A 14,125-nucleotide genomic window follows, 5' to 3' on the forward strand; every position below is an offset into this window, starting at 1 on the left:
TGTGTACACTTTTGCCATGATTGCATTACTAAATGTATGGTATTTAACAAAGAGCATGCTGTCATGTAAAGAGACTTGAATATTAGTGATCTTATATTTTGCCAATATACTTTCTTGATATTTCGTCTTCTGGATAGCAGGAAAACAGTGAGTACAAATACTTCAATATAAATAGAAAATAGTTAAATTAATAGATAATTTGTATCCATTTTGCACTGTTAAGTATGATGATTCCCCTAAAATTATTCCTGCTAGTATTATTAGTTTTATTAGTTCAGGTGGGTAGCTGCGTCAGCATGCGTAGTCTGTACTAGGCTCACACCTGAAGAAGGCTCCACGGCCGAAACTTTGTGTTTTCTCTCTTCTCTTCTTCAGCATGGAATAAACCTATTACTTGTTCCTCATTAGTTTTATTATACCTGCCTTGAAGTTGTGCCACTTACCAGTTCAAGAACGAGAAATAATCGAGGTACATTTTGAGTCATGAAATTTCTCACTGATGATGATCTGATGTGCTTGCACATCAAAAAGTAAATGCTATCTTAATTTCCCTGTCTTTTTCTATGTCATCTTTTCTTTCCTTTAAGTGTGATTTTGTTATTTCATAAGCCAAATATCTCTATAGAAAAATGTTCTCAAATGTTACCCCTTTTTCCACTTCATGGGTTATGATCATTAAGTGCTCATTGAGTACACTATGTGAGGGCTGTCTAAACAAGTGTAATGCCTAGTCATTCTCTTAAACTGAGTCACTTTGGATTAGTAAGTTTTGAAGTTTAATTTGAGAGGTGCCCACGTGGTAGAAACTGGAAGCTTTTTCATGGCTCAGGATTCTTACGAGTACAGAACTCTCCAAGGTTGGCTGCCCGCACTTCAAAATGGCTTTGTTCGTGACAGGTGTGAGGGGCCTGCATTTGAAGAGCAGACCCAAAATCTGCTACATCATCATGGCTTTGTGTTTTGCAGTCACCAGTGAAGGATGACAGAGCAGGAACAGCTAATGGTATATAAAGCCCAGGTTCACCCATGTTGAAAGCGAGTTCTTGCATCTGGGAAGTGGCAGGAGACAGCAGCCATGGGCTACCTTGTTTCAGCTTTCATATCCCTGAGCTGTTTCAGCCTGTCGCTGAGCAAAAGATCAGGTAATCCACCAGCGTGCTGCACTTGCTACTTGACATAATGGCCTCAATCAAGGCACTGTTTCTTAATGAATGAGAATTATTTCAAACTATAATATTGTGTTATTGTGGGTGGCAAGGTGGCGCAGTGGTTAACATTTCTGCCTCACTGTGGTTGGGCCCTGGGTTTAATTCTGGACCTGTGGCGCTGCCTACGTGGAATTTGTATGTTCTCCTCATGTTTGCGTAGGATGCCTCTAGGCATACCCTGTCTTTTGACCATTGCTTGCCAGAATGGGCCCTGGGTCCCACACGACACTGCATTGGATAAAATGGCCAGAAAATGGATGGGTATTATTTTTTTAGACTATGTTCATGTTTGAGTGCTGCTTCATATCGTTGCTCAAATCTTTGGTAATATCACATCATGTAAATTAATGCTGTTATTTCTACAAGGAAAGAATAAGGGCAAGTACCGAGGGCTGAGACACAGGCATTCAAGACGGTTGAACTCCTTTCTTAAAGATATAAACGATTCAATGGGCCCTGGGTTCATGCTGATAACGTGCAAGTTTGCAATGATAGGGAATGTTCAATTGTGGCGTTGTAGAACATTCCGTGTAGGATGTTATGTTTGGCTTTTTTAGAGTATCAGCTGGAATCTCAATCCTTGAGCCAGTGTGAGCTGTTGAGAGACGAGGGATCAGTCCAAGGTGGAGAATTCACCCCTCAGTGCTTAGATGACGGTCGATTCAGGTACGGTATTTTCCCTCTCCTTCTTCCACTGGAGAGCTGAAATCCAGTTCAACAATGTATAATGTTTCTGAGCCATGTTCTACTTTTTTTTCTGTTTTGTTTCTGCTTTGAACAGAAAGAGCGTGATAATCGGATGCTGTCTTTTCAGAGTGAATGCATCCATGCACTTAAAAAAGAGATCATTTTTAATTTTTTAATGATATGCATCATTTGTTTTTAACCTTGAATGTTTGTTGACTTTCAGTACTCTCACGTTATTTACTGTGTATTCAACACCCTGAAAGGGAGTTGTATAAAGAATTGCAAGTGTATTTAGGAGACAATACATACTGTAGTTCAGACCTTGAGTATCTGTTCTACTTTGCTCACAAACTTGTCATTTAACTTAACTTTAATAGTTACGACAAAAATAGCATTTGTTGAGTCCTTGAGTCCTAAGTGTGTATTTTTATTTCCTCAAAGTGTGCTGTTGCAGAATCTTGTTTGGGGTTTTGACCTGCACCTTTCGAGCTCCAAATGCCCAGAAAAATACTGACATATAATTCTCTCTCCAACAGTTTAAAGATCAAATTTGAAGAGAAGAAGAAACAATTACAGTGATTGTGAGAAATTCTAGCCATTAAATGCTTTGAACAATAGGCATCCCCAACCCAGCTCGACCTTGAATGAAAGACCAGGAACAGTTCCAATGTGATCAATGAAACAAGTGATTTGCGGGATTGAGAAACCGAGAGATCATTTAGGACTAAAATCTTAGTATTCTTTATTCTTCAATGTCCCTTTAATTGAACAGATTATTTGTTTAATACATCAAGAACTTGCAGGTGTTTGGAAACAGGTGACCTACAGTACAAGACTAGATTGGAACTCTCTGGGACCCAAGTTGGCGATCCCCATTCTACAGAGATACCAAATGGAATGATTGTCTTTTATCGCTTTTTATTTTAAATTACGCCATGAACATTTTACACTGAGAGATGTAAACTTGTCACTGTACGTGTTTGTGACGCATGAACCATATTTCAGGAATATCCAGTGCAGCAGAGATGGCTTGATGTGCTGGTGTGTGACTGCTAATGGCACTGAAGTTCCTGGGACCAAACGGAATGGCTCCACTATCCACTGTAAGTGTTAATTTCATGGCCAGCTTGCCATAACCCTGACGAGGAAAGGAAGCTTGTGAAAACTGTGCAAGGAGCTAACGAGCTGCTTAAAGGGGCTTCCTCGTCGTTATCAACGGAAAACAGAAGTCAGAAGTATTTTTCTTTTATCTTACTGCATGACTGGATGTGATCCTTCATTTAGTAAAAGTATGCTAATTTTGAATTGTCATTATCCATGTTTAAAATATGCACTAGCCTTAATACAGCTTCAGTCATGCTAATCACTAAATTATATGTAATTTCTCACAGAGCTTTAAAGGTGGCCATTTTTCAGGAATCTGCAGCACAGATAATTAGTTTCTAAAGGCCAGAGGAAATGGGAGGTAGATTTTGAAGAACATTGTGTCAGAATCTAAGTTGTTGAAAGATTTCCTGAAATGGTTCTTAATTCTAGAGGGAACTGACAGTGAAACAATTATACTCTCCAGGAAATGCTCTTGCACATTTTCATTTCATTCCACTGTGGACAGTGGTTGTGGACAGGACAGATTCGATCGTAGAATCAATCAGTCGATGGAAAACTAATTCCTCTTGCCTCGGATGTTGTCTCTTTCTCCCAGGCTTATCCTCATGTGAGCTCCACAGGCAGCAGGTGCTGCGGAGCGGGGAAGCTGTGTTTCTTCCGCAGTGCTCTGACTCCAGGGAGTACGAGCCTGTTCAGTGTGACAGCACTCGGAGCCAGTGCTGGTGTGTGGACGCGGAAGGCATGGAGATCTACGGCACGCGACAGAATGGGCAACCAGTTCGCTGTGAGTTGGTCACTTATTCTTAATCTTAATCTTAGAATTCCAACCTTTTCACTCCGTCGGCTTTGCACTCACTGGAAGAAGTTTAGGAACATCCTGTTAAAAGATAGGAAATGCATCACTGACTTAAAAAGCTTGTGACTTTCACAATTTTCCCTGGTCAAAATAACAGGTGGAATATGAATCCCAGGATTTTAATAAACGATGATCCTCTTGGATAGGTGGCACGATGGCACAGTGGTTGGCATTGCTGCCTGGCAGAGCTGGGTTCATTTCCGGACACAGGCTGCTATCTGCATGGAGTTAGTATGCTCTCCCTGTGTCTGTGTGGGTTTCCTCCCACAGTCCAAAGACGCAGTGGAAGGTTAATTGGCTTCTGGGAAAATAGGCCCTGGTGTGAGTTAGTGCACATCTTTGTGTATGCCCTGCAAATGGACTGAGGCCCAGTCCAAGGTTTACCCTGGTTTGCACCTGTTGTTGCTGGGATAGGCTCTGAATCCTCTTAGACCCTGAATTGAAGGAAGTTGTTTGATCAAGGGGGCTTATATTGTGGCCCATGAGAATATACAGACAGATATAAACCTCCTGTAAGCTTTTTCCAGCCATAGCAAACCTTTTTGATCTGCTTGCGTTGATAGCTGACTTGATGCTGCAGGACAGTTCAACTGCCGGGGCCCAAAGCGTTCATCAGGGTGAAGACAACTGAAAAGGCTCAATATTATCTAGAAATTCTGAATCGCATCGCCAACCAGCTGTGACCGAGATTCCCCCGAGCGGAAGAGACAGATTGTCTCAGTGCCTCCGGCGATGGGGCTGGGATTAGTCAGCGAGGCCTCTCTTGCCTCTCAGCAACTAGAAGACCCTGGTGATTTTCAGGCGAGGAGTGCACCTCTCTTTCAGCTGGTGCTGAAGCTCTTGTACGTCACGGCAGAGCTTGTAGCATGTCGAAAGGTGAATAGGGTGATGGGTGAGCAGGTCAGAGGACCAATATGCATTCTCACACTGTGGCTACTGTGGGCCGAGTTGTAAAGACCCTGCCTTGTGCGCGTAGCCTGCCAGGATAGGCTCCAGCTCCTCCGCGACCCTGTGTAGGATAAAAGGATTTGATGGGTGGATAACTGGCAGTTTCAAATTTACAAAAATACTATTATAGTAACAAGATATAGTCACCTCAGAATATGTCAACAGATAATTGTAGAATTATGTCAATAACTGTTTCTTTAGAAGCCATATCATATCATTAAGCTAAGCAGGGTTGAGCCTGGTCATTACCTGGATGGGAGACCTCCTGGGAAGCTATGGTTGCTGCTGGAAGTGGTGTGTGTTGGACCAGTAGGGGGTGCTCACCCTGCGGTCTGTGTGGGTCCTAATGCCCCGGTATAATGGCGGGAACCCTATACTGTAGTGGGCGCCATCTTTCAGATGAGACGTTAAACCGAGGTCCTGACTCTCAGTGGTCATTAAAGATCCCCGGGCATTTCTCAATAAGAGTAGGGAGTTATCCCGGTGTCCGGGCCAAATTCCCCCCCCCCAGCCTTTACCGTGGCCTCCAGATTGTCCCCATGTATGATGGGCTTGCACTTGCCCTGTGATGGACTGGCGTCCTGTCCAGAGTGTACCCTGCCTTGCGCTCGTTGCTTGCCAGGTAGGCTCCGGCTTCCTGCGACACCGTGTGGTATAAAGCGGTTTGGCAGATGACGTGACATGTCCTGAAAAACGTGTGTCCTTAGGTCCTGGGGCCTGCGAGGTGAGGGACCGGCGTCTTCTCCATGGTGTCGGTGACAGCTCTCCTCCACAGTGCACCGCCAGTGGCGACTTCCTCCCCGTGCAGTGCAAGTTTATTAACACCACCGACATGACGGTCTTCGACCTCCTTCACACTTTCAACAGGTGAAAATGTTCCTCAGTCAAACAGCACAAGTCCGTCTTATCGAGTATGTGTGGTTCAAGGCTGCGTGACACCTACACCTGCCACCTTTTCTATACCTGTTCACACCAGGTTGCATGACAGACTGTTTCCTTCACGGAACCAGCCTGGAGATACTATACTGCGGAGGTAAAATAAAAAAGATATTTTAGCCAAACAGAAACTTTTTAGCTTTTGATGAAGCAGTGTAGCACAGTGCAGAAATGTGCTTTTTGTGATTCGACTTTCTGTTGCATTTTTATTAAGTTGCAATCTATGCAAATAGTTATGGCTTATGACTGATTTGAAGACTACATTGAATGCCTATATGGCTACAGATAAAAATAGAAATAACCACTATAATAACCCCATTTTGATGCATGTACATTCATATATTTAAAGAAAAAAGCAAATTGATTTAAAAAGTATATAATATAATGTATGTATTTTCTCATTTCTACACATTCTTATGTGTTGCTAATCATATTATTTGATTTGCTGGAATATTGTTTTGGAAATAAGTTCTTTTGAGAACCCTTGAGGCTGAATATAAGTAAAACGTTTTGACAACCTCCAGATACAATGTTTACCTCAGTATTTAAAATAGAAATGTATATTTTAATCCAAAATGCCACTGACCAAAGTTGATCATCTGAATCTCATTATTACAGAATTTTTCTTGTCAGTGCAGAATCATTTTGTACCACTAGAGGGCATTGTAGCGTAAGGATTTCCAGAAAGTACAGGGCTCAACTGGTGACCGGGACCAACAAACAATTTTCTTATGGGGGAGACTCAAGTGCCTGAAGTTATTTCATGTGGATTAGTCACGGCCTTTCTTTTTTATAGTGTCTTTCTACTTTTGACTTCTATATTTATGTGAAGCGTTGGGGGCCCTGGGTTCAAATCCCGGACCTGAGGTGTTATCTGCGTGGAGTTTGTATGTTCTCCCTGTGTGTGCATGTTGTCCTTTGAAAGACTGGCATTCAGTTCAGGGCAAGCCATGTCTTTTGCTCATATCTTTCTGGGATAAGCTCAGGCTCCTCCGTGACCCTGTATTGATTAAAAGAGTTAGAAGATGGATGGAAGGAGTTATTTATTTTATGTGTTTAAAAGACGGTAGTTAATATCTAAAATAGATGGGGAATATATAACTGTATAGAGTTGAACATCCTTTGAGTGGCATGGTCAGTGCTGTAGTTAGCACTGCTGCCTCACAGATCCTGGGTCCAGGGTTTGATTCTGGACTGGGGTGCCTTTTGTGCATGGTTGAATGTTTCCCTGTGTTTGTATGAGATTTTACCAGATAATTTTCCCTTAACTTCCAGACTGGGGCTCACTGGGGGAAAGTGTACACAGTGTCTGTGTATGTGTGTGAGTGCATGCCTTTGTTTGTGACTTGTATTGTAGCCAGTCCAGAGCATAGTACGGACATGAACCTTTATGGTTTACACTCTAAATTGCTATGACCTTTACTAAGAATAAGATGCTCTTCAATAAACAGATCGATATGTATTCCATCATGAATCATCATGATTTCTTCTTTGTGTTTCTACACGAATGCTGCTTGGAATCAAAGTTTATATATAGTAAATTGGCAGTTTAAACCAAGTTTTTCACATTTCGGAGAGTCCTCTTCTGAAGTGTATTAATTGCATTTGCTTAATAAGCTGCATCCTGTGCATGATGTGTTTATAACTTCTACTTCCAAAGTACAGTGTTTACAAAAAAAGTCTGTGGGAAGACCTTTTCGTGACATTATTGTTTGGTCATTTTGTCTGAGATAAACACTTGATGGATGTATTTGAGTGTTTGCTGTCTGGTGAGAGTTCTGGGAATAAACCCTTTCTGCTGCACACAAAGATTCCATGCATACTTGCAGCAACTCTAATAAAATATGTAGCACAGATGATTCTGGTGACATTTTGGAGCATCACAGTGTCAGCATGAAGCTTGCTGATCCATGAGAGTTGGGAGTTTCGTGCGTGCCATTTCCGGTTTGTGCAATATGGGGATTCCAGATTTCAGATAGCTCTGAAAAAAGGCTCCTGGGCTTCACAGTCTGACCTTCTCTGGCCTAGCCATAGTTATTACCTTCCTCTTTTTCCATGATCGAGAGCAGTCACTGCCCTCTGTATTACACTCAGACAAAAGGCCAAAGCAAACAAGGAAATTGTAGTACTTAATATTACAATCAAACCATGAAAGGAATGAGACACCCACAAATAACTGAAACATGGAAGCAATTTCTCCTCTGGTTTGGAAAATGATCACTAAAACTCCAGTAGAAAGATAGCAGTTTAATGTCTGTTATTTGTCAACAGATAACCCTCGAAACACCTGGTTATGGAGCACAGGTCGCTGCGCACTGACATGAGCCTATAATTTTGAGTTTTTAATGCACATTTCCTGCTGGGGTTGAACTGTGTTTTCAAAGTATGTGTAACAGTTTAGATAAAGTGGTGATTGATTTACAAGCTATTCCTCAGAGGGGAACAATTATAATTATACTGTTCTTGATATAATGGAGTAGGTTATCCTATAACGTTTTAAAGTATAGCTGAAAATTAATCAGTGTATGGAGGTTACATGGTCTTTTCCATCTAGGTAAAACATTTTTTTTTGTTCTATCTTGACAACACAACACACAATGTTCTGCTCATATGATAATGTAAACCTGGATTTACCCATATACTAAGGAGAAACCTGGTTTTCTGGGCTGGTCTATTTTTTAAGATTCTCTTCAATAAAATGAAAGTGGCTAAATAAAGGCATAATGAAGTGAATTCATGTACAACCTTTTGCTGTGCTGTATTTTTTAGGTTTCCAGGAGTGTTTCAGACATTCACTGGGTTTAGAAAAATGTTCCCGGAGATCACTGGTTACTGTTTCTGTGCTGACAGCAGAGGCAGAGAGCTGGCAAACACAGGTGAGATGGAGGCCTGGGTGTAGTGGCTATAAGAGTAGCCTCAGTATTCTTACATAGTCCACAAAGAGCATCTTGCTTTTTCCAGTTTTATCTTGACGCGTGAAGCACATCCCTGCTGTGGGCCAGGAAAAGTTTAGATGGATTTGACGTATCATCATCAGAGTCACAGGTGTCTTACTGTACAAACGCCATGCAAGGCTGGCCAAGGGAAAGTTGTGATCCAGGATTCGAACTATTTACTTCATCTGGAGAAATGGATAAACACATTCAATGTTATTTTATATAGGAAAATTGTGCAAAAATACTGGAGTCAATTCAATTGCCTTTTTTCTGGAAAACTGCATTTTAGAATCCAGGAAGACAATCCTTCAGCCATATGGCTTGGTGAACTATTCCATGGACTGATTGCTCAGAGACAAGTCATATTGTTAAATTTCACCCGGACTGTTCAAAAATCAGTTGGTGGGTTAGGATTGCAGGCAGACTCGGATGTGAAGAGTGGTCTGTTCTGTTTCTAGGCTTTTCCTATACAAATTCTTATAAAATTGGTCACATTAGTAAAAAAGAGGCACGGTGAGCCAAAATAGTTTACGTACACATGCGGATTTCAAGATCATTGCTCCCCAGTTTAGTGTGTTAAATGTTTAAAATATTTGGACATGTTTTTCTTGGTCAGGGTTGGAGCTGCTGTTAGATGAGGTCTATGACACAGCTTTCTCCGGACTGGAGCCAGGGCCGTCCTTCACAAAGTCCAATATGTATCGGATCCTCCAGAGGCGGTTTCTGGGAATCCAGTTAGCCATGAGTGGAAGATTTAGATGTAAGTCCGCGATTTTCTGCAATTTCGGTCTTTAATTTCAGTGTGGGGTCTGCAAGGTCGACATGTACGTTTTGTTGTTGCTGTCATTCAGGCCCAACCCAATGCGAAAGGGAATGGATGTCAGCGACGCGTGCAGGGAATGTTCATGTGCCCTCCTGTGATGAGCGTGGCCATTATGACCCAGTGCAATGCCAAGCAGGAGGTCATTGCTGGTGTGTGGATTCTGCTGGGAAAGAAATCCTGGGAACAAGGATGCAAGGAGGGATCCCTGATTGCAGTAAGCGTGCTTTTGAATTTCTTCGAGTTTATGCCCGTTATCGTTTGCTTTCCACTGGGGCACCTAAATTAATTTTCTACTGTGTTACTACTAGATTACCGCTTCTAACCGGATATTTTCTTCCAGATTAAATCAATCAAGTCAGAGTCATGACATGACTAAGGAAAATCCAATTAATTTCCCAACAAGCATCTTTTAATTTCAAAAATGGCGTATTGTCCAAGCAAATGCATTTGTTGCTAGTGGGTTTTTGTAATTTTGTAAAAATCTGTCAGTGAAGTGCCTTCTGCAAAACCTTCCTACTTTACCTCATGATATATCACCTTTCACATTACAGGTGATGGAATCAAAGACTGCCCCTCAGAGAGACGGCAAGCACTCTCAAGACTCTTTTACGGTCCTTCTGGGTACTTCAGCCAGCATAACGTATTCACTGTGAAACAGGCTGATGGAAAACTAAGAACCAGCTTCCTAAGTCCGTGCAACCCAGAAGTTAGGGAACTGTTTGTGAAGTCAGGCCTGCTTCTCACTTTACCTGAGTTAACAAACTCCAGCTTTGGGACTGTGGTTGGAGAAATCTTTCAGGGAATCTTCCCCTCCAGAGAAATGGCTCTCAAAGCCCTAAGATTTGCCACCAACCCCAAAAGACTTCAGGAAAACCTTTTTGGAGGAAAGTTTTTGAAGAATATTAGGTATTTCAACTTCACTGGTGCTGTTGGGCCTAGTGGTACTTTCAATTTCAATGAAACATTCCAACAAGTGGGTCTAAAGCAGTTTAGTGGAGACTTTGTCCAACTTGCTAAAATCTTTTCCTCTGAAACTGATTCAAAGCCGTTGTACCTTGACCAGAAAATCATAGACAGCTTTGGGAGGAATGTAAATTTGAAGGACAACCAAAATTTAGTTGAGCTTGTTGTGATGATTCTAGAGAATGAGCAGTTTGTAACTACACTACGAGATATCATCTCATTTTTGAGAGCAGAGGACAGTGAAGATTTCAGCAGCTTTTTTCAGGCTCTTCTCCAGAATACAGAACCTGAAGTTTGTGAAAGAGACTCTTCAGTTTTATTTGTACCACAGTGTACCAAACGTGGACAGTATGAGGAAGTCCAGTGCCTTGGTTCTACATGTTGGTGTGTGGACCCTCAGGGTAAAGAAATACCAGGGTCCCGCTCTGGAGGACTAAAGCCCAAGTGTCCTTCCAAATGTGAGAAAGAGCGCCAATCAGCCATTTTAGTAAAAGCAAGCCAGTCTGCAGGATCAGAGTTATTTATCCCAAAATGTGAGGCTGATGGGAGCTTCATGCCACTCCAGTGTTCAGGCAGGACCTGCTCCTGTATGGACAGTGCTGGAATTAAAATTACTAGAACATTAGGCCAGCCTATACAATGTAAGTATAATGTGTCTTCAGTTTCTCCTTTATTGAGGTGGCTCAGTTTCTGAGAATGAATCTATGAATCATAATAGGATCTGTTTTTTCACTTTCTCCCTACAGAGTTCACAGTAATTTATTGCCCTGATCCTGACTGTTAGGTCATTCGCAGCATTTAAACTTCCCAGCGCAGTTCAAATCTAGGGCTTTTAAAATAACAGCAGGCATAAATCTAAGTTATAAAGTGTCAGTTCTGTTCACTGTTAAGAGAAACCAAACCCTTTTCAAAACAGTTCATTTTGTACTCCAACTGCTCTATAATACTTAGTTATCTTGTGTGACCATTTTGTATCTCACTTCAATTCTGTAAACATATGCATTTTCACACCAGATGGAAACTATTTCAGAGCTCAAAACAGGGCCAAAACATCACACGATAAAGACTTAAATATTAATCTTTGCTGCCAACAGATGCATTTCAGATGGTCTTTTCTTAAACGTCTCTTTTAATATGTTGTACAATATTCAGGGCTGTTTGAAACATCCTGTAAAAATGCTGAAAATGTTTAATTCTAATAAGTTACATTACAACCACTGATAAAATATTTAACAGAACAGGAGCCCTTTCCAAAACATTGAAGATTTGTTAATCGTTCTGAGAGAAAAGGCAAGTAAAAAACTATTTCAACATCTTTCTATTTTGGTTTAACACTGCTTAGACAAATTGGTTGTGTCATAAAGGTATCTCGAGTTGCAAATATGGGCCATAGATATGGTCTCCCTCAGACACTCTAAAACAAAGCTGACCCGAATACTGAACAGAGTTCATCTTATTTTGTAGGTCCATCTGTGTGTCAATTAGCGGGAGCTCAGAAGTTTTTAAGCACAGTCCAGTCTCTCCTATCCAGTCCCACCACAGCATCACAGCTGTCTGATGTCTACATTCCCCAGTGCAATGCAGATGGACGCTGGCGTGAAGTTCAGTGTGATGGACCTCCCGAGCAAGTCTTTGAGTTTTATCAAGAGTGGATTAAGCAGAATAACGCAGGGGAAGAGCTATCTGTCCTAGATGTGGTCAACATAATGAAGGGGTATCAGAAGCTTCCAGAGGCCTTAGCATCTTTCAGAGGTTTTGTGAAAGAGCTGTACAGTGCTGGACACCAGAAGGTCTTCCCGGTTCTTTCCAGATATGCCTCTTTTAGTGATGTGCCCGAACAGATTTTGGAAGGCAGTAGGAATTCTATCTCTGGCAGCTCGGTATTGCTCAATCCACTCACTCTGTGGCAGTTGCTCCATGGGAATTCTACCCAGTACCCAGGCCAGTACTCTGACTTCAGCTCACCTCTGGGGCACTTTGAACTCCGACAGTGTTGGTGTGTCAATAAGAATGGAGAAATGATCATGGACACCAAGGTGGGCGTCAATGAGATTCCGACATGTAAGTATATGTCTACAGCAGCAGATGACAGATGGTAAAGGGGCTTGTGTACCTGTTTATGTACACTTATTCTTCTCTTAACGGTTTATTAGGCATACAAAAGAACGGTACTTTCTAAGGCATAAAGGAGGACTTGATAAGCCCAAGTGTATAATGTGGATGTGTGTTGGTAAATTTACATGATATTTTATAATCTTCATACATTATTGAATTTTGGTCTAAACAATAATGACACAATTATATGGTGTTATCAGTTACTTCACTGCAAGCATATTTACAATCATTTGTTAAAACTTTGTTAAATATGATATATCAATTGCAAAAGGCATTGCCAGTCATAGCTCAGCATGCTATTTAAAGACACTTCTCATTGGGCACTTGCATCTTATTGAAATATAAAGAGGACACAGGTAGGGTAGTATTTTAAAGGAACTTCCATATCACATACATTATCTTTCATGCAAGAGTTACCAGTAAATTGACAGCTTTGCTTTTGATAGAATATACAGAATCTTCATATAATGTACGTTAGTTTTGAGGAGATGTTTCAGTGGGGTTTGTTTTTTATATCTGTTACCTTACATTAGCTGTATATGCAGAGATGTTCACTGTTGTGATATGATCTCATAGACTCGATTCTATTCTGAAGTTAACAACCTTCAAATAGCTTTGTTGTTTTTGGTTAATCAAATATTGCTATGGATGACATTCCTATCATGGTGTTGTTACTTTTGACATACATGAAAGCATTTTAATTAGCATGCTAATCATGTATGCAATCTACACATGCTGGGATTAATTCCAGCCGTGCTGTTCCTCTCTGTGTTGGCGTACTGTATATTCACGTGACCGGATGATTGATTTTTCAGTTGGCTCGGTCTTTTCCAGGTCCAGGACCCTGTAGTGTGGTGAACCAACAGGTGGCCCGGTTTCTACAGGAGGCGGAGGACATCATCACCGATTCCAACAACTCTCGCATCCCCTTTGGCTTCAGCTTCCTGCAGGCAAGGGGCCTGCAGCTGACTGAGCGAGAACTTCTCATCAACCCAGACTCCTTCGAGTCAAGCCTGAACTTCAACGAGAAGCTGCTGAGTAACAGTGACTCTGCACTGCGGCTGGCCGTGCACACAAGTATGTCAGAATGTTTCCTCTTTCTTGCTACTTACTTGGTTTGGCAACGTTCCTCAGGAGCACTTGGCCTAATCCCACAAAAACGTTCAGTGTCTACTTTCATCACTCTTGGTGTCTTCCAGTCTACCATGGTGTCCAAGAAGGAAACAAGGTTTGCACACGCAATACTTCTTTCTAAGGATTTCCACCCAGTCTTCCTCATACCAGCTTTAACTCATGAACGCATCAGAAAACAATATCGTATGAAAATGACTTAAGTCTCTTAATAGCGATGATTTGTATATATACAGATACATTGAACTTCTGTCTTGAGTTCCCATTCATAAGTATTTAATATACAAGCATTTTTTATCTAATTCATGAGGCTTTTAAGGTCAGTCACATTTCAGGTTAGGCCTCCATTACATCTGGGCGTAAAAAAATTCTCTACATGTTATTAAAGATGTTATAAAGAGTTACAAAATATTGC

At 41.4% G+C, this 14,125-nt stretch overlaps 1 protein-coding gene across 1 annotated transcript in view; it reads left to right on the forward strand.

Moving 5' to 3' along the window:
• Positions 1–1,075: 1,075 nt before the first annotated feature.
• Positions 1,076–14,125, forward strand: part of tg (thyroglobulin) — a 107,213-nt gene continuing 94,163 nt past the window's right edge. The window contains exons 1-11 of the mRNA XM_088602307.1: positions 1,076–1,142; positions 1,766–1,874; positions 2,901–2,998; positions 3,598–3,786; positions 5,514–5,673; positions 8,512–8,618; positions 9,295–9,438; positions 9,530–9,715; positions 10,053–11,105; positions 11,929–12,525; positions 13,414–13,656. Coding sequence (XP_088458433.1) covers positions 1,076–1,142; positions 1,766–1,874; positions 2,901–2,998; positions 3,598–3,786; positions 5,514–5,673; positions 8,512–8,618; positions 9,295–9,438; positions 9,530–9,715; positions 10,053–11,105; positions 11,929–12,525; positions 13,414–13,656 — 2,953 coding nt within the window. The remainder of the gene's footprint in view (positions 1,143–1,765; positions 1,875–2,900; positions 2,999–3,597; positions 3,787–5,513; positions 5,674–8,511; positions 8,619–9,294; positions 9,439–9,529; positions 9,716–10,052; positions 11,106–11,928; positions 12,526–13,413; positions 13,657–14,125) is intronic.

Source organism: Lepisosteus platostomus, chromosome 12, assembly GCF_059453375.1.
Source record: "Lepisosteus platostomus isolate fLepPlt1 chromosome 12, fLepPlt1.hap1, whole genome shotgun sequence".
NCBI classification, from domain to species: domain Eukaryota; kingdom Metazoa; phylum Chordata; class Actinopteri; order Semionotiformes; family Lepisosteidae; genus Lepisosteus; species Lepisosteus platostomus.